The following is a 22106-nucleotide window of genomic DNA, read 5'->3' on the forward strand; positions in this document are numbered from 1 at the left end:
AGTTCAATAGTGATAACAGCCTGTAGGAGCCGCATTGCGATGGGTCTTTCCTGGGCTTCAAGAGTAGAATTATGACTGCTTCTCTAAATGTGGGGGGAGAGTTCCCATCGTTAGCACCTCCATATAGACCTCCAGCAGGTGGGTCGTGAGTAGGTATTTGCATGCCTTGTAAAAGGCACCTGAGAGACAATCCAAACCAAGTGCTTTGGTTCCATCCATAACATCAATGGCTTGTATAGTTTCTTCAGTGGTGAAAGGCTCACTCAGAAACTGCTGCTATGCAGTCGAGTAACTCCGTCCGAAATACAGCGTCATGCAGGGCCATGTTGGGAAATGCCACTGCTGCACGATCCCTCCCACCCCCGGAACACGCATAGTCAGGACAACTGGGAGGTGTCTGATGTTTAAGATCCAGGGAATAAGAGTGCTCGATAAGAGCCAGTAGTCTAAACACATTCACGTATCATGTTGCATTGATTAATGAGTGCATGCTGCTACCTGAGGACATTGTTGTCAGACACATAGCAGTGCTTATGCATCTCAAAGAGACTGTAGTATCTTTAGCAAACAAGGCTTATTGAAGTGGTTGTGGCATTACTGTCAACGTTTGGATCCAGTAGAATGTTAAGATTGGTCTGTGTCGACTAGGTCCATTTGTGACTGTAGGCGCGAATAAAAGGTGGGGTTGTCTACATTCGGGGAGTATACGTTGACGAGCAAGACTCGATGTCCCGCTAGGTGGCCTATGACGAGTAGGTACCTCCCCTCAGTATCAGTGATTGTGGATATGTGTTTGAAGGGTAGGGTCTTGCATATCAGTTTTGAAACCCCTCGCAAGTAGGAGCTAAAGTTGGAGAAAAAAATTATCTGATCCCCAAGTAGGGGCAAACAGAGGCAGGCCTGTGGGTGCTAAGTGTATTTCCTGCAGGAACACAATATCAACCATGTGTCTCCGGATGTACTGCAGCACCTGTCTACACTTTGCGAGTTGTTTAGCCCCCTCACATTCCAGGTTATAAATGTGACATCTACATATGGTCTAATGTCAACCTGGTGTGCCACAGAGTGTGATTTTCATACATTGTACCGTGCAACCAAAGGAACAATGATTGGTGACACCGAGAGTGTGAAACAAGAAAACCCCACTTAGAAAAACAATTCCTACAATTCCCACCCCCCTCCCCTTCCCATGCTTGACAGCTGCCTCTCCAGTACATCCCCTACAGAACGATTTTGCATACTTCAAAACTCCCAAACGCCATAATAGGCTGCAAAATGGCATACGTGTGAACATCAAATAGTGGGTAGCAATGCCACGTCGATCCCCAGCATCTTGTAAGATACAGATTATAACAAGTGTCTCACAGCTGCAAGCCATTGACATCTCCCAACAAAAGGCAGTTTGGTCACGCTATTAAGGAACCACCAAGATAGAGACATGTAACGATGTGTAGTCCCAAATTAAACCAGAGGGAAAGTGGTCCACACTAGCACTAGTGTGGACATCTGGTGTTGAGCTCCCAGGATAGTCCCCTCTGGACATCCATTGTTTCTCGGAGTCTTGCCTGCAGAAAGGTTGGACATCTGTGGGGTTGTCGAAGATACTTGGCTTATCATTTATATCGACTTTGAGGCAAGCCGGGTAGAACATGCCATATCTAAGGCCCAGGTTCCGAAGTGTGGCCTTCACCCCTGTGTATTTATGCCGGGCCTCCTGGTCAAGTAATGTAAAGTCCGGGAATATGGACAGCGCTGAGCCTTTCCAGGTTAATGGGCCTTTTTCCCTTGCTAGTCTCAAAACAGTTTCTCGGTCCCTGAAATTCAATAGGCTGGCAATTATAGGCCTGGGAGGACATTCAGGATTGGGGCGCGGTCCGAGAGACCTGTGTGCATGCTCAACAACAAAGTAGCTGTGCAGTGTTCCCCCCCAAACAAGTCGGCCAGCAGTTGTTAGATAAAGTGGTACAGCCGCCCAGTGTTCGTGGACTCTGGAATACCCATTATACGTCTGTTGTTCTGTTTACTCCTCGCCTCCAAGTCTTCATTCCTCATGGCAATCGTTTTCATCAATTTCTCCTTCCTGTCCACTTTCCTTGCCGTCTGGGCCGCACCATCTTCAAGGTCTGATATTCTGCATTCCGCCGCATTCAGACGGGCATCATGCCGATCTATGCATTCCCCTAGAATGGCCGTTCTCTTGTCAAAGGCATCAAATCTTCCATCTAGTGGCTTGAAGCCCGATTGCAGTTCCGCCATCAACACTTCAGTGTCAGAAGGGAGGGCCTTCTCCAATGGCCCCTGGTGCTGCCCCCTCGGCCATATCTCAGTTCTGTGTCATACCTTGGTTTTTAACTGTCAAATCGTAGTCTGCGCTGTTTAGGGATCTTTGCGTGCCATTCCAGCTAGGTGTGTGCAATTGTCCCACTCCCTCCGTGCCCAAATCCAAATGGGGATGCACCCGTTTATCTCCGCAGCTCAAGCAGCCCCTCTGTTTGATAGCTGGCCCCCACTACAACGAAAGATGACAATTGCACGTTCAGGTTCCCAGAGGGCCATGCAGGTGTCAGTGTGCATCCCCAATCCACCACAATGGGAAGCACGGTAGGACCGCAGAGGCACCCGCAGGGCCCAGTTATTTTCTCAACACCTTATCCAGGCTATTGTGGCAGCATACAGTTCCCCAGCGGCGCCGGCCACTATTTCAGTCATTCGCGGCAGTTAGCAGACACCTCTGGGACTCACTGGGAGATGCAGCATGCAGGACAATCAGGAGTGGAGCCAAGTTGGGATCAGGGGGGATATGAAGCAAAAGGAGAAGGCTGCGGGACTGCCTGGCACGGCCCCTGGACAAGTCCCCAGGCTCCCCGGCTACCCATGTCACAGCGGTGCCTCAGGGGAGCACACCCAAGCTGCCCTTACCTCTCTGCTTGGTGCGGCTCTGGCCCTTGCTCCGAAACCTAGCCCGGCCACATCTCCAGGCCCGTCGTCAATGCTTCAGTCGGACTGATTAGGAGTGTTACCCCAAACCGGACCCAGGATGCTTGTTTCTGGTACAGGGAGGATCTGACATGGCAGTTCTTGCTGGACAGCAAAGGGCTGGGTCTAAACTGGAATTGCGTGGCGTGCATAAAAAACCAATGGATTTAACTCATATCTGTGACTGCGGGCGAATGTTTGATTAATTCAGCATTCCGTCCATCATCTGTTCTTTTTGCATTTGTCGCCCTAAGTGGGAAGGGGAATGCGCAGACGTGGGTCCCGTGCTCGCTACGCCACCTGATTCAAGATAGCCTGGCTGATGAGGGGTGTTACCCCGAAACCGGTCCCTGATGCTTGTTTCTGGTGCAGGGAAGAACTGGCCTGGCAGTTCGGGCTGAACTGTTCCCATGGGGAACATGTCAAGACTGATTTGGATATGGTTGGGTCTAAACTGGAATGGCGTGGCGTGCAAACAAACGATGGAGATAGATCTGTGACTGGAGGGTGATTATTTGATTAATACAGCATTCCGTCCATCATCTGCTCTCGGCTACAGCCCCAATCTTCAGAGGACTGCATGCCAATGGCTGGGGTAGGGGACCAACCGGGCAAGTGCTCCAGTCTTGGGGCACCTGCCGGGGTGTTAGGCAAGTCTTAAGTTGTTTGGGAATGCAGCAATGTAGCCCGGATGGGCTTGGATGTGCGGGGATGTTGACGGAGCTACAGCTCGCACGTCCATTAAGGTTGGCAGCCTGGCCACGTCTTCCAAGTCTTAAGAACTTCACCCATGGCAGATGAATTTGACTTCAATGTGCAGTTGAAGCTCGATGAAAACCAAAATGTCTTTTGTTGCAGAGATTTATACGGAATAGGGCATTTTCAGAGCAATGAAGATTGTGGGACTCAGCCACCAAAAGCACAAAACAGAATAGTTGATGATTAGCAATGCAAGCTATTTCTTTGGAAACTGCTCTTAAAGCATTTACATAAGGACAGCATTTTAAGATTATTTTAATCTGCCATTAGATTTGTTATAGTTCTTAGTTCACTTACTGATATATTATTTGTTTCTTACAGCCCTTACAGTGAACAGAACTGCCTCTATTCTCAGTGCTGAAGAACCAGGTATTTGGAAATGAACATTTTAAAACCACCTGTTGCCATTTATTAGGAATAGGGCATTTGTTGAGCAATGAAGACTGTGGGACTCTGCCCTCAAAGGCACAAAACAGGTTAGTGGAGAATAGAGATTCACCAAATTGAATGCCATGAGAATCTGAATTTCATTAAAGACACAGAGGCTAACACTATGCATTATTCCTTTAATGCCACTCCACGCAGCACTTGAAAGACATTTATACATCATAAAGTAAACATTCTAGAACAGAACACCCATTAACATATTTGAAGTCTGTGCAAGGAACAATATGCCTCTGAAATGCGAAACCTTCGCCCTCCTTCATGGATGAACAAAGATTAAGAATGATGATTCTTATAGGTTCACTGAATAAAGAATCAAGATTTAATTAAAGAGAAGAAGGCTAGCCTTATGCATAACCTTTTATTTACCACTTCTGAGCCGCAAACCATTAGGAGCTTGTCCAATAGAACCTAAAAACATCACAATGTCAAAAAGAATGTTCAGTCTCAACATATACTGTCCTCTCTCTATCTTCCTCATGTTTTGTTTGTCCTTCGATGAAAACTCCTTTAAAATCACAGCATTCTCCTCTTCTAGTTTTCTGATGACAAAAACATCATATTTAAGAGAAAAAGACATCTCCACATTTCCTTCAACATCGATTTATAAAATGTATTTGATCAACTCTCACCCTGAAATATTACCATAATCATCAAATATTCTCTCCCTCTATCCCTAAAAAGGAAACGGTGGGTGGGATAATGCTAACCTCCTTGTCTTTAATAAAATATTGATTCTTTATTCAGTAAACCTATAAGAATCGTCATTTTATGTCAAGACAGGAGGCTAGCATTATGCATGTACAAAGTTCTTCAAAACACATTTTGAAACATGTTCTACATCCCGAAAATAAAATTTCCTAAATGTCTCTGCAGACAACCAATCTGCTGCTTTCAAAATATCATCCAATCGACCACCCATCATACAAACCTTACTTGCCATTGCCCCTTTGACCGAATGAGCTGTAAACTTAAGACACATCCACTCCTGCCTTCTTCATAGTCGCCTTCACCCACCTTGCAATTGTGGAATTTGGCACTGCCTTAAAGAGCTTCACATTAGAAATCAACAATTGATCAACCCCTTTGTTCCTCTTATCCAGCACTTTACTTTCATACTCTTTCAGACATCATACTATGCATAGTTAAGGAGAATCTTCGATTCTTGGTTGATGTATGTTTTTTCCTTTTAACAACCAACTGACCTCATAGGTTATAAAAGTGGTGACTTTTGAAAAGCTGCTTACTTCGGCATGTGGAGAAACAAAACCAAGCGGTACAAAAGGGGGTGGTGATGGACGGAGCATCAGAACCAATCAAACACTCACACCCAGTCAACAGATCTGGGTTTGATCCATCACCATTCTTTAGCCCACTCTGCCACCCCAGTTCAGACATGGCCATATGCAAATCAGTCTGACCCTGTGCCTCATGGGAACAGTCTAGCCCGAACTGCCAAGCCATGCCTTCCCTGGACCGGAAACAAGCTTCCTAGGACCGGTTTCTGGCATTTCAGCCGTCTTCAGCCAGGCTTGCTTGAATCCAGTGGCAAAGTGAGCAAGGGACTCACGTCTGAGCATACCCTGCCAACTTATGGCGAACAAAGCGGTACAAAAGGGGGTGGTGATGGACGGAGCATCAGAACCAATCAAACACTCACACCCAGTCAACAGATCTGGGTTTGATCCATCACCGTTCTTTAGCCCACTCTGCCACCCCAGTTCAGACATGGCCATATGCAAATCAGTCTGACCCTGTGCCTCATGGGAACAGTTCAGCCCGAACTGCCAAGCCATGCCTTCCCTGGACCGGAAACAAGCTTCCTAGGACCGGTTTCTGGCATTTCAGCCGTCTTAAGCCAGGCTTGCTTGAATCCAGTGGAAAAGTGAGCAAGGGACTCACGTCTGAGCATACCCTGCCAACTTATGGCGAACAAAGCGGTACAAAAGGGGGTGGTGATGGACGGAGCATCAGAACCAATCAAACACTCACACCCAGTCAACAGATCTGGGTTTGATCCATCACCGTTCTTTAGCCCACTCTGCCACCCCAGTTCAGACATGGCCATATGCAAATCAGTCTGACCCTGTGCCTCATGGGAACAGTCCAGCCCGAACTGCCAAGCCATGCCTTCCCTGGACCGGAAACAAGCTTCCTAGGACCGGTTTCTGGCATTTCAGCCGTCTTCAGCCAGGCTTGCTTGAATCCAGTGGCAAAGTGAGCAAGGGACTCACGTCTGAGCATACCCTGCCAACTTATGGTGAACAAAGCGGTACAAAAGGGGGTGGTGATGGACGGAGCATCAGAACCAATCAAACACTCACACCCAGTCAACAGATCTGGGTATGATCCATCACCGTTCTTTAGCCCACTCAGCCACCCCAGTTCAGACATGGCCATATGCAAATCAGTCTGACCCTGTGCCTCATGGGAACAGTCCAGCCCGAACTGCCAAGCCATGCCTTCCCTGGACCGGAAACAAGCTTCCAAGGACCGGTTTCTGGCATTTCAGCCGTCTTCAGCCAGGCTTGCTTGAATCCAGTGGCAAAGTGAGCAAGGGACTCACGTCTGAGCATACCCTGCCAACTTATGGCGAACAAAGCGGTACAAAAGGGGGTGGTGATGGACGGAGCATCAGAACCAATCAAACACTCACACCCAGTCAACAGATCTGGGTTTGATCCATCACCGTTCTTTAGCCCACTCTGCCACCCCAGTTCAGACATGGCCATATGCAAATCAGTCTGACCCTGTGCCTCATGGGAACAGTCCAGCCCGAACTGCCAAGCCATGCCTTCCCTGGACCAGAAACAAGCTTCCTAGGACCAGTTTCTGGCATTTCAGCCGTCTTCAGCCAGGCTTGCTTGAATCCAGTGGCAAAGTGAGCAAGGGACTAGGCCTGGGCCAAAATTCCGTTCCGTTCGCGGAAATTGCGATATTTTGGCATTCTCGCGTTCCGCGGAAAGCGCGAAAATGTCAAAATTTCCGCATTCCGCAGCTTAGCGATAATTTTTTTCTTGCTCGCGCTGTAAAACAATACATTCTCGCGCGCGCGCGATCGCCTTACCTGAATCCCTGCGTTCTCCGACAAGTTTTCTTGACCCGGTCGCGTTCTCCACGAGATGTTGGATTTTGGTAGCCATTTTGCGCTGTCTCGCAAGAGTTCGCGGCCGCATTCATGTCATTTTTCACGCGATCACGTCATTTGTCGCGCGATCACGTCTTTCTTCTCGCGATCATGCACCGCGCGAGTATGAGAAGATTGAGATCTCGAACATGTCATTCTACATCGCGAGCCAGAGAATGAGGACGCGGGCACATGAAATCGAACGCGAACAGGAGAAAGAGACCGCGAACACGTCATATCCAACGCGACAGGGACAAAGAAGAGAACGCGATCATATCGTTTTCGACACGCCGGCGGAAGTAATGTGAAGCTGGAGAACTCAACAACGTAAAATTTACAATTTGGAGAGGAATATCGGCTCTAGCAGCATGAAACCATCTGCAAATACTGATTTTGGATGAAAAGAACTCCTTACATTCACATTTGGCTTTCCTTTTTTGTGCAAGGAGTCATTTTTTTTTTACAAGGTGGAGAGAGGGAGGAAGTGACACAGATTCTCCAACTTCCTGTTCCTGTCCAGCAGGCTCCTCCCAGTTCTTTGTCCATCTCCTGCTCATTCTGCCTTTGGATTTGGAGCTGGAAAGATCACTCTTTTTGTCTGCTGCATCATTGCAATTGGATTTCAGGATTTTTGGAATAGGATATTTTACAAGTAAGTGGTTGTTGTGTTTGATTGTGGGCATTGCAGTTGTTGTGTAACTACAATTTATTTTTGATAATTAATTATCATCATTCCTTTTTTTTTTTAAATTTATTTTAATTTTGTGGGTTGTAGTAGTAGGCCCGAGCTAGCCATGGGCATGGCCTCATGGGTGTGTGTGTGCATGATGAAGCAACTGTTCCTTTTGTTTTTTGAATATATTTCATTTTCAATCACATTTAGGGCATGGATGGCATTGGATTGAGTTGGGGAAGTGTGTTTTTTGGGGTGGCCTTGCTGATGTTGTTGGGCCTGGACATGTGGCTGGTGGCCATTTTGAGGCCTAGGCCTGCAAGCTTGCCTGGCCTTGTCTGCCAGCAGGCCTGCTTTCATCCACTGCTACCAGAGCAGGTAGCCACAGCTTTAGTAATCTACTGTTTTCTGTGTGCTCTGTTGAATTTAGACATCATTTAGGGCATGGATGGCATTGGATTGAGTTGGGGAAGAGTGTATTTTGGGGTGGCCTTGCTGATGTTGTTGGGGCTCGCCATGTGGCTGGTGGCCATTTTGAGGCCTAGGCCTGCAAGCTTGCCTGGCCTTGTCTGCCAACAGGCCTGCTTTCATCCACTGCTACCAGAGCAGGTAGCCACAGCTTTAGTAATCTACTGTTTTCTGTGTGCTCTGTTGAATTTAGACATCATTTAGGGCATGGATGGCATTGGATTGAGTTGGGGAAGTGTGTTTTTTGGGGTGGCCTTGCTGATGTTGTTGGGCCTGGCCATGTGGCTGGTGGCCATTTTGAGGCCTAGGCCTGCAAGCTTGCCTGGCCTTGTCTGCCAGCAGGCCTGCTTTCATCCACTGCTACCAGAGCAGGTAGCCACAGCTTTAGTAATCTACTGTTTTCTGTGTGCTCTGTTGAATTTAGACATCATTTAGGGCATGGATGGCATTGGATTGAGTTGGGGGAAGTGTGTTTTTTGGGGTGGCCTTGCTGATGTTGTTGGGCCTGGCCATGTGGCTGGTGGCCATTTTGAGGCCTAGGCCTGCAAGCTTGCCTGGCCTTGTCTGCCAGCAGGCCTGCTTTCATCCACTGCTACCAGAGCAGGTAGCCACAGCTTTAGTAATCTACTGTTTTCTGTGTGCTCTGTTGAATTTAGGCATCATTTTGGGCATGGATGGCATTGGATTGAGTTGGGGAAGTGTGTTTTTTGGGGTGGCCTTGCTGATGTTGTTGGGCCTGGCCATGTGGCTGGTGGCCATTTTGAGGCCTAGGCCTGCAAGCTTGCCTGGCCTTGTCTGCCAGCAGGCCTGCTTTCATCCACTGCTACCAGAGCAGGTAGCCACAGCTTTAGTAATCTACTGTTTTCTGTGTGCTCTGTTGAATTTAGACATCATTTAGGGCATGGATGGCATTGGATTGAGTTGGGGAAGAGTGGATTTTGGGGTGGCCTTGCTGATGTTGTTGGGGCTCGCCATGTGGCTGGTGGCCATTTTGAGGCCTAGGCCTGCAAGCTTGCCTGGCCTTGTCTGCCAACAGGCCTGCTTTCATCCACTGCTACCAGAGCAGGTAGCCACAGCTTTAGTAATCTACTGTTTTCTGTGTGCTCTGTTGAATTTAGACATCATTTAGGGCATGGATGGCATTGGATTGAGTTGGGGAAGTGTGTTTTTTGGGGTGGCCTTGCTGATGTTGTTGGGGCTCGCCATGTGGCTGGTGGCCATTTTGAGGCCTAGGCCTGCAAGCTTGCCTGGCCTTGTCTGCCAGCAGGCCTGCTTTCATCCACTGCTACCAGAGCAGGTAGCCACAGCTTTATTGATCAAGTGTTTTCTATGTGATCTGTTGAATTTTTAGACATCACCTTCCTGAGAGTGTAGTGTGGCTGTACACAGTACTAGTAGTATAACATAGCTCTAGTTAAAAAAAATTCATAAATGGCTAGACTATCTTTTGTTTGCACTAGTACAGTACTAAGTAACTGAACCACAAAAACAAATGCAACATTTCACTGATGTTCTTCTCCTGTCTTCTTTGCTTTTAGGTGCACAAAAGACAGAGTAGGAGGTGTCATCGGCATCACCTGGCTACCCGTTGTACTGCCAGCCAGACAGAAGTCCTGCTGCGCATCACGCCCACGTGTGACCAGAACTTGTTGTGCATCTGCCTCCTGCCAGACGTCGGAATAAGATGGCCCCAAAGAAAGGTACCAGGTCCAGTGCCAAGAAAGTTGCTGGTGAGAAGAAGGAACAGAAAAAGGAAGTGCCATTAACCACGACTGGTGGTGTGCCGGCCAAGGTTTTTTTTGGCACCAAAGCGTTGTCCGGGAACCAAGCTGGGAGCAGCACAGCGGTCCAGCAACCCCACCAACCTAGGCCCAAGGGCTTTACTGTCGCAGAGGTAGCCAGTCTACTAACGGGCAGCGATGTTGAAGAAATGTCATTACCGCAAAGTAGTACACAATCAAGTTCAACGCAGGCGCAAACTCAGCAGATCAGTGTGCAGCCGCCGCAACAAGAACAGCAGCAGCAGCCGCCGCAACCAGAACAGCAGCAGCAGCCGCCGCAACCAGAACAGCAGCAGCAGCCGCCGCAACCAGAACAGCAGCAGCAGCCGCCGCAACCAGAACAGCAGCAGCAGCCGCCGCAACCAGAACAGCAGCAGCAGCCGCCGCAACCAGAACAGCAGCCGCCGCAACCAGAACAGCAGCAGCAGCCGCCGCAACCAGAACAGCAGCAGCAGCCGCCGCAACCAGAACAGCAGCAGCAGCCGCCGCAACCAGAACAGCAGCAGCAGCCGCCGCAACCAGAACAGCAGCAGCAGCCGCCGCAACCAGAACAGCAGCAGCAGCCGCCGCAACCAGAACAGCAGCAGCCGCCACAACAGCCCACCATAGTAGTTGTTGCTCCTGACGTAGGGGCATTTCAGGAAATCGAGCTTCCTGCAGACAAAGCGGAGCGAAGTCAAACCACTGTTTCAGAACATCTATTGTCTTCCAGACCACCAGCAAGGAAAAGGAGGCTTAGTCCATCATCTTCTTCTTCAAGCCCCGCTTCTGATGATCGTGATGACACTTGGGTCCCACCAGCTCGGTCTGAGAGTGAAGTACGCCACAAGACATTGCTTCTGAAAAGGAAGGTCCCAGAAAAACTTAGAGTTATGGAGGTAGATGTAGAAGAGGGGGGTGATGATGTTGATGAAGACGAGCCAGTCATCACGCACATTACTCCCGCCCCAAAGGGATTGGAGACCGACATTCTAACCCTATCCAGAAAGGCTGCTACTGAGCGGGATGTAGCACGGATCTCACCAACACAGGTTACACCACCACTACCCCCAGCTGCCATATTTTCCAAGGCCCGGCAGGGACCTACATCCAGCTCAACCACCTCAGTAGGAAGTGGTAGTAAAAGTCACAGTGTAGGTGGACAGGGTCACATATTTTCAAGCACCCCCTCAAGTTCATCTGGTGTTGAAAGTGGCACATCCAGCAGTGCCAGAAAGTTCTCCTCCCCAGTTTGGGACTTCTTTTCTGTTAGCGCCAAGGAGGAGAACGTTGCTATATGCGCAATTTGTCGGCAAGGTGTTCGGCGTGGTAAGCTTGGTACAAACTATGGTACCGGAGGACAAACAAGTCATCTCAGAATACACCACACTATTGTGTGGGAGGATCACCTACTTAAGTTAAAAGAAAGTAGGAAAACTAAACCCTTTGAAGTTGGTCAGGAATCAGGGAGCGATATTATTGTGGTGGCAGGTGAAGAACAGGGAGGCATTTCTAGCCTTGTCTCCAGTAGTGCAGTCACTGCAGTGGTAACGCCCACATCCTCCTCAGTAACATCAGAGTGGCACCGCAGTAAGAGCCATACTCAGAGTGTGGGTGAGACACCAAGGCGACCGGCGAGTACCTCAATGAGACAATCTGTGTCGTTGAGCCTTAGTGGGTTAATGGCACCACTAAGGAAAGTAAGCCAGCCTACCATTGACAGCATGTTTAGGTTGGAGGGGCAGTTACAACGCAACCACCCAACGGCACGATTGTACAATGCGAAGCTGGCTAAAATGTTAGCGCTGGACCTTCTTCCTTTTTCATTTGTGGAAGGGGTGGGTTTCCTTGAATTTGTGTCTGCCATCTGCCCGAAATGGAAAGTTCCAAGCCGGTCCTATTTCGCAAGAATTGCTGTTCCGGCACTACATCATGATGTGCTGGAATTGGTTGGACAAGCTTTGCAGAAGAGTGCTGTGCACAATATCCACCTGACAACAGACATGTGGACCAGTTGCCAAGATTACATGTGTATCACTGCACACTGGATCTCTTTTGTGGGGGTTAAAGATCAACTATCTGCACGAGGTGTTGTTGACACAGCTGCGATTTTTGAAGGTACTCGGAAACATGCAACTGTAGCCATGTTCGCCATGGAGAAATCTCATACGGCTGAAAACATTTTAGAAGAGTTTCGCACCAAGGTTTTGGAATGGCTGCAGCCCAGAGGGCTTGGTATTGGTTTTGTTGCCACAGACAATGGCAGTAATGTACTTAAGGCCATGGAACTTGGTTCCTATTTCAGGGTTCCGTGTTTGGCACACTGCATAAACATTATAGTGCAAGACTTTCTGAAAAAAGAACCCATAGTAAGCAATTTACTGTCCATCTGCCGAAGAATATGCACTCATTTCAGCCATTCTTTTAAAGCTCGGAAGCAGCTGAGGATCCTCCAACGTGAGCGTAGGGTGCCAGTCAAGGCACTCATCCAGGAGGTGGCAACACGTTGGAACTCAACGTATTACATGCTTGATCGTCTGTACGAACAGCACAGGTCACTCAATGATTATGTCTGGTACAGAAGCAGTGATGCTAGTGTTAAAGGCATGACCCTTCAGAGGGAGCAATGGACCCTAATTCAATGCCTCACTGAGATGCTGTCTCCTTTTGAGGTCTTCACACGTGAAGTCAGCAAGGAGGACTGTACAATGGGCCAAGCTATCCCATTGTTGCAAATGCTAGAGCATGAGCTGAATAATGTGTCTGAATCCTACAAAGGTGTAGAGGACAGAAGGCAAGCCCATGACTTGGTGGAGAGCTTATCCAGGCGCTTATCAGAAAATGTAAGGATACAAAATAAAATTTTGTCACAAGAACATTACATTTGTGCCACAATTCTGGATCCACGTGCAAAATTAGGACTATTCCGTTCTTTTTCCGACACTGATGTTGCCCGCTACAAAAGTTGTATAGCTGAAGCAGCCATCAAGTTTGAAAACGAAGGGCTGCTAATTAAAAGCCCGCCACATCAACCCACAACAAGTACTGATACTGAAGCAGGCCATGCAGAATCAAGTGCAACTTCGTCGGCTGAGGGCAGTGCGGTTGGCTCACAATCGCAACACTCACCATCACCATCGACTACAAAAACAATAACTGGATCATTCTGCCGAGTACAATCATTATCAGATTGGTATGTAAAGATGGGCCTTAAGCACAGTGCTGATGCACAGAAAAAACAGCACAAAAGCTTACCAGCAGCAACCCTGAACATTGAGCGGATGGTCCAGGCCTATCTGGACGACCCAACAGAGGTGTACGTTGATCAAAACCCAGTGCAGTATTGGCATAGGAAAAGGTCTGAATGGCCACAGCTCAGCAGGCTGGCGATAAGCTATCTGGCTTGCCCTGTCGCAAGTGTCTCTTCCGAACGTGTTTTCAGTGCTGCAGGTTCCATTGTAACCTTGAGAAGGACCAGTCTATCTCCCAAAAACGTGGAGAGGTTAACAATGATCAAAATGAATCAGCACTTCATACCACCGAATTACACAATGCATGAATCAACAGAGGAAGATGAGGACAGCGGCTCAGGTGACGGAAGTATTGTGTCAGATGATTACCTACTACTGGAAGATCCCCCAGAGTTTGAGGACGAGCTATACTTCCCTGACAATTAGGCTCGCACTTACTGTCTTCCTCCCTTTTTTCCCCCTTTGTTTGTGTCTGTTGTTCCGGTTATAAACTTGTGAATCGCAACCAATGCATTATCACCGTCTTCTAATCTTCTAATTTAAGATACAAGTTTCAGGTGTCTGCCATTTGACACTACAGTCCTCAGAATCCAGCTCCTCCGCTCGATCATACTGCATCTCCTGGTCAATTCCATTTCCCTCATGAATGATGATTGGATGATGGTAACAACAAATTCAAACTTTCCTCGTCCTTCCAAAACAAGTGGACCATGAATCTGATGACTTCTATAGCTATCCTCCTTCAGAGCCGAGAGAGATTGGCCATTAACTGAAAATAAGATGCAACAGGTAATGATTGATGCCATGCATTGTCCGCAGAAAAGCAGACTGAGTGATGTAGATTTTGTTGTGTGTGTTGCGCATGAATGAATTGATGTAATTGTGCACTGCCACTAATCAACATTCTACAGAACACACTAATTTTCCTCTTCTGGCAAACAAGAAATGTGTACTTCTCCTGCATCTTGGTGATACATTGCTTTTAATTCAATACAGGAAGGGGACTCACTCAATCTGCGCAATGCAAATGACTGTGACTTAACAGCACCGTCCATCATGATGATGGCGAAAGAGACGGCCTGCAGCGTTAACGAGATGAGATGCAACAGGTAATGATTGATGCCATGCATTGGCCGCAGAATAGCAGACTGAATGATGTAGATTTTGTGGTGTGTTGCGCATGAATTGATGTAATTGTGCACTGCCACTAATCAACTTTCTACAGAACACACTAGTAATTACTAATTTTCCTCTTCTGGCAAACAAGAAATGTGTACTTCTCCTGCATCTTGGTGATACATTGCTTTTAATTCAATACAGGAAGGGGACTCACTACATCTGCGCAATGCAAATGACTGTGACTTAACAGCACCGTCCATCATGATGATGGCGAAAGAGACGGCCTGCAGCGTTAACGAGATGAGATGCAACAGGTAATGATTGATGCCATGCATTGGCCGCAGAATAGCAGACTGAATGATGTAGATTTTGTGGTGTGTTGCGCATGAATTGATGTAATTGTGCACTGCCACTAATCAACTTTCTACAGAACACACTAGTAATTACTAATTTTCCCCTTCTGGCAAACAAGAAATGTGTACTTCTCTCCTGCATCTTGGTGATACATTGCTTTTAATTCAATACAGGAAGGGGACTCACTCAATCTGCGCAATGCAAATGACTGTGACTTAACAGCACCGTCCATCATGATGATGGCGAAAGAGACGGCCTGCAGCGTTAACGAGATGAGATGCAACAGGTAATGATTGATGCCATGCATTGGCCGCAGAATAGCAGACTGAATGATGTAGATTTTGTGGTGTGTTGCGCATGAATTGATGTAATTGTGCACTGCCACTAATCAACTTTCTACAGAACACACTAGTAATTACTAATTTTCCCCTTCTGGCAAACAAGAAATGTGTACTTCTCTCCTGCATCTTGGTGATACATTGCTTTTAATTCAATACAGGAAGGGGACTCACTCAATCTGCGCAATGCAAATGACTGTGACTTAACAGCACCGTCCATCATGATGATGGCGAAAGAGACGGCCTGCAGCGTTAACGAGATGAGATGCAACAGGTAATGATTGATGCCATGCATTGGCCGCAGAATAGCAGACTGAATGATGTAGATTTTGTGGTGTGTTGCGCATGAATTGATGTAATTGTGCACTGCCACTAATCAACTTTCTACAGAACACACTAGTAATTACTAATTTTCCCCTTCTGGCAAACAAGAAATGTGTACTTCTCTCCTGCATCTTGGTGATACATTGCTTTTAATTCAATACAGGAAGGGGACTCACTCAATCTGCGCAATGCAAATGACTGTGACTTAACAGCACCGTCCATCATGATGATGGCGAAAGAGACGGCCTGCAGCGTTAACGAGATGAGATGCAACAGGTAATGATTGATGCCATGCATTGGCCGCAGAATAGCAGACTGAATGATGTAGATTTTGTGGTGTGTTGCGCATGAATTGATGTAATTGTGCACTGCCACTAATCAACTTTCTACAGAACACACTAGTAATTACTAATTTTCCTCTTCTGGCAAACAAGAAATGTGTACTTCTCCTGCATCTTGGTGATACATTGCTTTTAATTCAATACAGGAAGGGGACTCACTCAATCTGCGCAATGCAAAGGACTGTGACTTAACAGCACCGTCCGTCATGATGATGGCGAAAGAGACGGCCCGTTAACTTAAGATGAGAAGTAACAGGTAATAAATGATGATAATTAATGGCATGCATTGGACACCTGACTCTGAGCTATTGGTCTTTGTGTTTGCGTTGTTTGTTGTGCACAAAGTGATGTCAAAGTGTACTAGTGTTAATCTATGTTTCTGTACACAATAAAGAATGACTCAAGTCAGTAATATTTATATTTCTACTCTTGTTGTGTTATAAAAATTACACTTGTACTGCAGGCCGATCTTCAGTCAGTAGAAGTATCAGAGCTGATGATGAAGTCAGGAGGATGTTTCATGAGTGGCATAAAACGGAAAAGCCTAAAGGTAAACACGTGAACCACAACCACAGCACACCCAAATGTCTGTGTAGAAGTTGAATAGAGTGTAGCGGTGGGATGACTGCAGTGCATTGATTTTACTAACTTTAACTGTAAAATGCTATGTCTGGAATGGATAATGTGCTTTGCGTTTGTCCAACTCTTTGAGAGAAAAAAAAAAAGGACTCTAAAGTGTTAACGTAGGATGTGCTAATGGTAAGCACTGTGGGCCTGATCTCTCCTGTTACTGTTGAAGGTCTATGCTGGAAACAGACTACAGTAGAGATGATGCATATGCATACATGCCACCTCGGAAAGTGTTCTTGTTGCACTACACCATCACTTGTGCATTTGTTTTCACTTTCTTTCTGAATATCCCCTTTGGTTTTCAATCTAAAATTACAGGCCGGGCCTTGTCCAAAACTTTGTAAAACATTACAATGCATATTAATTACCTTACCAATCAATCACCTTTTTATTCCAGCCGGGCAGTGGCGAGTGGTGAGGCGACACACCCAAGATTGATGGACGAGAGGAGCAAGAGGAATGCCGAGATGCAAAAAACCAGTCCACATTTTTGACCAGGATAAGACAGTAACAGTATCCACTTTTCACTTCTTTTAAATAATTTGATTAATATCTTGTATACATTCTTTACAACAGTGTGTTCTTGGAGTTGTTGTTATCAATCATCATTACGTTTGCTCTGTGTTTACGATTCTTCACTACCAATATTTTAAATTTCTATTTGCTATCTGTTAAAGTATTAAGGCCGGAACAGAACAAGAAATAGAAGTGTATGTAATCCGGGTCTCATCATGCATGCATTTCCTTTTTTATACCTTAACATATGGAATGGATATGGTATGGTAGTCTTCAATGATTGTCGTTTGTTTGTCTATGTATGCATACTGTTTTTCTATGTCAAACCTTTCCCAAAATCCCCCTTCCCATCCAATCAACGGACCCTAACCCTCTTCCCCCGGGCTGTGTGACTTATTGTCGAGGTGTAACTAAATTAAATGTACACCAATACTTAATCACACACTTGCTGGGGCGGATGTGGTGAAAGCAACACTACTTCAATTTCAATGCAGAGCGATGATCTTCTTCTGCTTGCCCACCCATGAGTAGGATATTTCACAGGTTATTTTATTTAACAAAGGAACATATACCTCAGCATGAATTGCCGGCATTGATTGGATTTGTTTGTTGTCATTCCTCATATACAGCACTAACTGTTAGACTGTAGGCATAGCCAAGTCGACAAAACTATAGTTTGTAACTCTGTCTAGTAGGCTATCCTCATAATAACCAGCATTCAGTTTTTTGGTCAAATATTTGAGCATATAATTGTTGCTCGGTAAATTCTGTGATGTACTTCATTCAACTACTCCTCTAACAGTCTCTCAAAGGCGATTGACTATCTCCTTTTCTTTTTTTGGAAATGCTGCCACCCTGCCAGTGTATACTACTACTACTATACTACCACCACCACCCCAATCATGGCATGTATGAAAAAGGAAACCATCTTCACCATGCAGCCAGTGCTGTGCCACAGTTGGACATAAACATCAAGCACCGGTAAGAGAGAAGTTTGGGGGAGGCAGAATCAATAATGGACATGTTGTCAATGATGTCAGTTTCAAACACCACTCCAAAGAATGCATAGTAGGACCAGTCAATGAGTGAGGTGTGTCGCATCTATCTGTTTGTGTCTTATACAGTCAGCAAATTATTGAAATCAAACACACGCTATGGGCGGCCATGCACCAGCAAAGAAACAGTGTGATGTAAAACAGTTACCCCACCTACAAAACATTAACAACATTGCATGTAACATAGAAAAATATATTTAATTGACCCTAACAAATAAACTAAACCCACAAAAGCTAACCCACCCACCTCCCTAACCCCAACGACTGTCCATAGAAATAGAGAACGCCCAAACGAGTGAAGAACGAACAGGAATTAAAAAAGGGGCAGTGACAGGGACTAACTGGTGGGGCGGGACTGGAGGAGGACACGAATCTGGTCCTCTAAATGGGCGACGCGGCGTCTAAGGCCGCGGCAGTTGCAGCCACAGTGGGGGGGGGCACCGGAGATGGCACGGTGGCGGCGGGCAGCCGCCAGACGGTGGCGCCGTACCGCTGGAGGGCGGTGGCTGGGGCCCGGGGCACTGGAGGAGGCTTGAATTGCTGCTGCAGTCTCCTCCTCCTCCTCGGCTAGGACCACCAGCCGCCGGTATTCATGCTGGATTGCCTCCAGCTTCCGGCGCCGTGCCTTGGCGGCCAACTCCTTCCGGTTGATTTTTGGAGTAGCTGTGTATCAAAAAGAAAAAGCAAGACAATTGTAAAATATAGTCTTAATAAAACAGTAGGACAAGGTAATTATTTACACACATAGTGGCATGGTAGAGTAGCACTATAAAATAAAGTACAGTAGTACATAACATTTTAAATGTCGCCCGTCCTTCTTCCTTCCACCTGTCTTACACTTTTTAGTTGAACAGTGCACCAGGTGCTCTTCTCCATAAAACTTTCAAAGCGGAGTTGAAATCAGATAGATGAGGCCATTGGTTACTCAATACTCTGGCTCCTAGTCCTATACCAATTAAAGGGAATTCTAGTCTTCTAGTTCACTCTTCAAACGTCCCCAAGAACTCATACTTACTTACGACATCGGATAGCGGGCGGACAAAGTCCGCCCGCCATCCGACTGCTAAAAAAGGGTGGGGGTCCCGTGGGGACAATTAATTAGGATGATGCGCCCGGCACAGTGGCGGGCGCACCCTGTTATTTTAAATTTAAATTCTGGTTGGCTTTGCTGAAAGCAATGCTAAAATGTTGTGCTGCTTTTCCAAGCACAACATGACGGGCCTCGCACGGAGCCTGTCACGTTTTGCTTTGAAAGTCGGGGGGGTACCATAGCATCGGTAGGTACCCTCCATGGGGGCCCCCAAGCATACTCTGCAATGTGTGCATGCCTTTCCGTGGCGGACGGTAATGCCGCCACGCAAAGGCATTCCAAAATGCAGATTATATGGCTGCCGGTGTGGTGAGAGAGACACCACCGCCATATTGAACCCTTTTCCGCCTAGACATGTCTGAATATTTTCTACAGGGATGGCGGGAGGTTTGCCCCTGCTGTGACGGCAGTGAATTCCAGCCAGCCCGGCGGGGGCAATACGCCCACCATCCTAATGGGGCCCTAATTCACAACTTTACAGTATACATATACATACAGTACACCTTTGCAGTGAGTGTGCTGTCAAGTTCAACAATAGTTAAAGATTATGAATCTAACTTACCACCGCCTGCCACTGGTGCTGCCACTCCCCCTCCGTTGCTATCTGCAACTGCCGCATCCTCGCCCTCTGCGTCGCCTTCGCTGGCCCCAGCAATGGTGGTCGGTAGTGCGCCTAGAAAACATTACACATTTATTAGGCAACATATACACCTCCCCCCTATTGATCAGTAGCAAGGTTGAAAAATGAGTTAATACTAACATAAATCACTAGTACAAATCAGGTAGTAGTAGAGTAGACACTAAGTTATATGATCATTGTAGCATTTGCTTGATTAGCCCTAGCCATGCACATGTGACGTTACCTTTACCTTGCAGCTTCTTAAGACACCTTTGAGCCCACATGACCTGCCTCACACTGCTACTGTCTAGTCTACGCGCTGCGTACAGGCGGTCAACAAACATTAACAAGCCACTTTTTTAGGAAGAACTGGTGTACTACTGTTACTGTTAGTCCATATTGCTTATCCATAGATGCTACACTTTTTGGCACGGCTGAGAAATGCTTGCAAGTTGCAATATACTAACGCACACCATTTCTTTTTTCGCATTACAGACGCAAGATTCGCTTCTACGAACCAGAGCTTCTGAACGATGCACCAACTACCAGTACTAGGTTCTTCTGAGGTGAGGGGTCCCTTCACTCACATCTTCATTTATAAATGTATATAAACTAAATTGCTATGGGATGGTGGTGCTGCCTTCCACCACTTCAGTTATCATGATTTAATTCCCAACTGTATAAGTGTAACAATGTATATTGTTTTAATGTTATTGATTTGCCGGTTGGTGCTGCTAAGAAAACAGTGTACAGACCTTCTCAAATCGAAATAAAAATTTGAAACTTACATAGACTTTGTGGTATTTGGTGTGGAGTGGACTAACTTACACGATTGAGCAAATTAAAGTAAGGGTGTGCATGTGAATAGCTTCCACGACAGAGGTTGCGTGTGTTAATGTTCTGGGTTGTCTACTTGTTGGTTATCTTGGGGGGAGGGTTCCGAGACCTAATAGGTATGACAAGACAGTACTATAGTCAAGCAGTGGAATTGTGGTGGGTGCGGAATTTCTGATTGAGGTGTGCAAGGAAGGTCCAACCTACCATCACCAACATCCTATTTTCTGGTGCAAATGTATGTGCAAGATCCCTACAACAGTTGTATGTCCTATAGGGTATCATATCAAAATATTAAGAAATCTGGTAGGGCTGTTGCTGTGAATTTTCAAAGCCTAAACATCAACAAGAATAAAAAGTAGTACAAGACAACAACCCAACGGATTGTATGAGCTACTGGTGAATATGAGTTTTATATTACAACCTTTCACAAAGAGTGGCACTGGCCAACTGGGCAAGACTAGTTACTACAGTACAGACAGACAGACTGATAGTATGTAGTAGTACTCAGTCATCATAGCGGAGGCAGGGATAAGCTTTTTGAAACCGTACAGATCGAAGGATAATTGGTGGTAAAAAAATAGCATTTGGAAACACACTATAGTTCGGGAGAAATGGGGCAGTAAAAGTTATGGAATAAGAAATATTATTAAAAACAAGAAGACTTACTGGGGCCAGCAGAGGAGCCCTCAGCGGTGTCCTCCTCGTGGTGTTCCTGTCCCGCCGTCTGCCCAGTCCCTGCCCGTCTGCCCCTGGGTGCTGATGAACAGGAAAGATATAAGAAAGAGACAAACATTGATGGATGGTGTCAACTTAAGCAAATACAATATTTTTCAACAACGGTCAAAAAACACTTATGTAAACAATTGCAATAACTACATTGACCGATCTCATCTGGTCAACATGTAATATCGGGGGATTCGCAGTTCGACTACTTAAGTTACTATTTATCAACAGTAATCCATTCTTCCATTCTGATTCCAGAAAACTAAGTTACAAGTAAGCCTAAGAATTAGTACAACGTACCACCCAACCTAGCCCACCTATTCCAGGCATGCCAATTGTACATTAAGTATGCATTTCGACTGTATTCCTCAACAATGTGTATGATCCAATCATGGAGGACACATGAACATGACTACATTTTTTGTATACACCAAATTTTGGTTTGATTGATGCTGATCTGCTACTGCTAAGTAACTGCAAAGCCTACCTCCACTCATTGAACAAACTAGAAAGGTTCTAAAGACTGGCGTACTAGCAGCACGTCACGTAACTGAGTGAGGGGGGCATCACGCATACCACTAACCAATTAGAAGCTCATACAAAGTACCTAAACCTATGTATCAATCCGCCCCTATCTATTAGTGACAGGACAAAGTAAGGAGTGGACGTGAGTCACTGTAGCATTACGTAACTTAATTTCTC

The 22106-nt window shown here is 46.3% G+C and overlaps 1 protein-coding gene across 4 annotated transcripts in view; it reads right to left on the reverse strand.

The window, feature by feature from the left end:
- SYNGR4 (synaptogyrin 4) overlaps positions 1 to 22106 on the reverse strand; it is a 670375-nt gene that overhangs the window by 13437 nt on the left and 634832 nt on the right. Inside the window, exons 2-4 of one of the 4 annotated variants that reach the window (XM_085616470.1) lie at positions 21348 to 21437; positions 19788 to 19898; positions 17921 to 18798 (exon numbers count right to left, since the gene is read on the reverse strand). The exons of the other annotated variants lie outside the window; for them this stretch is intronic. Of the exons in view, the coding sequence (XP_085472596.1) occupies positions 18473 to 18798; positions 19788 to 19898; positions 21348 to 21437 (527 nt within the window). The 3' untranslated portion in view covers positions 17921 to 18472. Of the gene's footprint in view, positions 1 to 17920; positions 18799 to 19787; positions 19899 to 21347; positions 21438 to 22106 lie in introns of those variants that run through there. 4 annotated transcript variants of the gene reach the window in all.

This window comes from Triturus cristatus, chromosome 7, assembly GCF_964204655.1.
Source record: "Triturus cristatus chromosome 7, aTriCri1.1, whole genome shotgun sequence".
In the NCBI taxonomy this organism is placed as follows: Eukaryota; Metazoa; Chordata; class Amphibia; order Caudata; family Salamandridae; genus Triturus; species Triturus cristatus.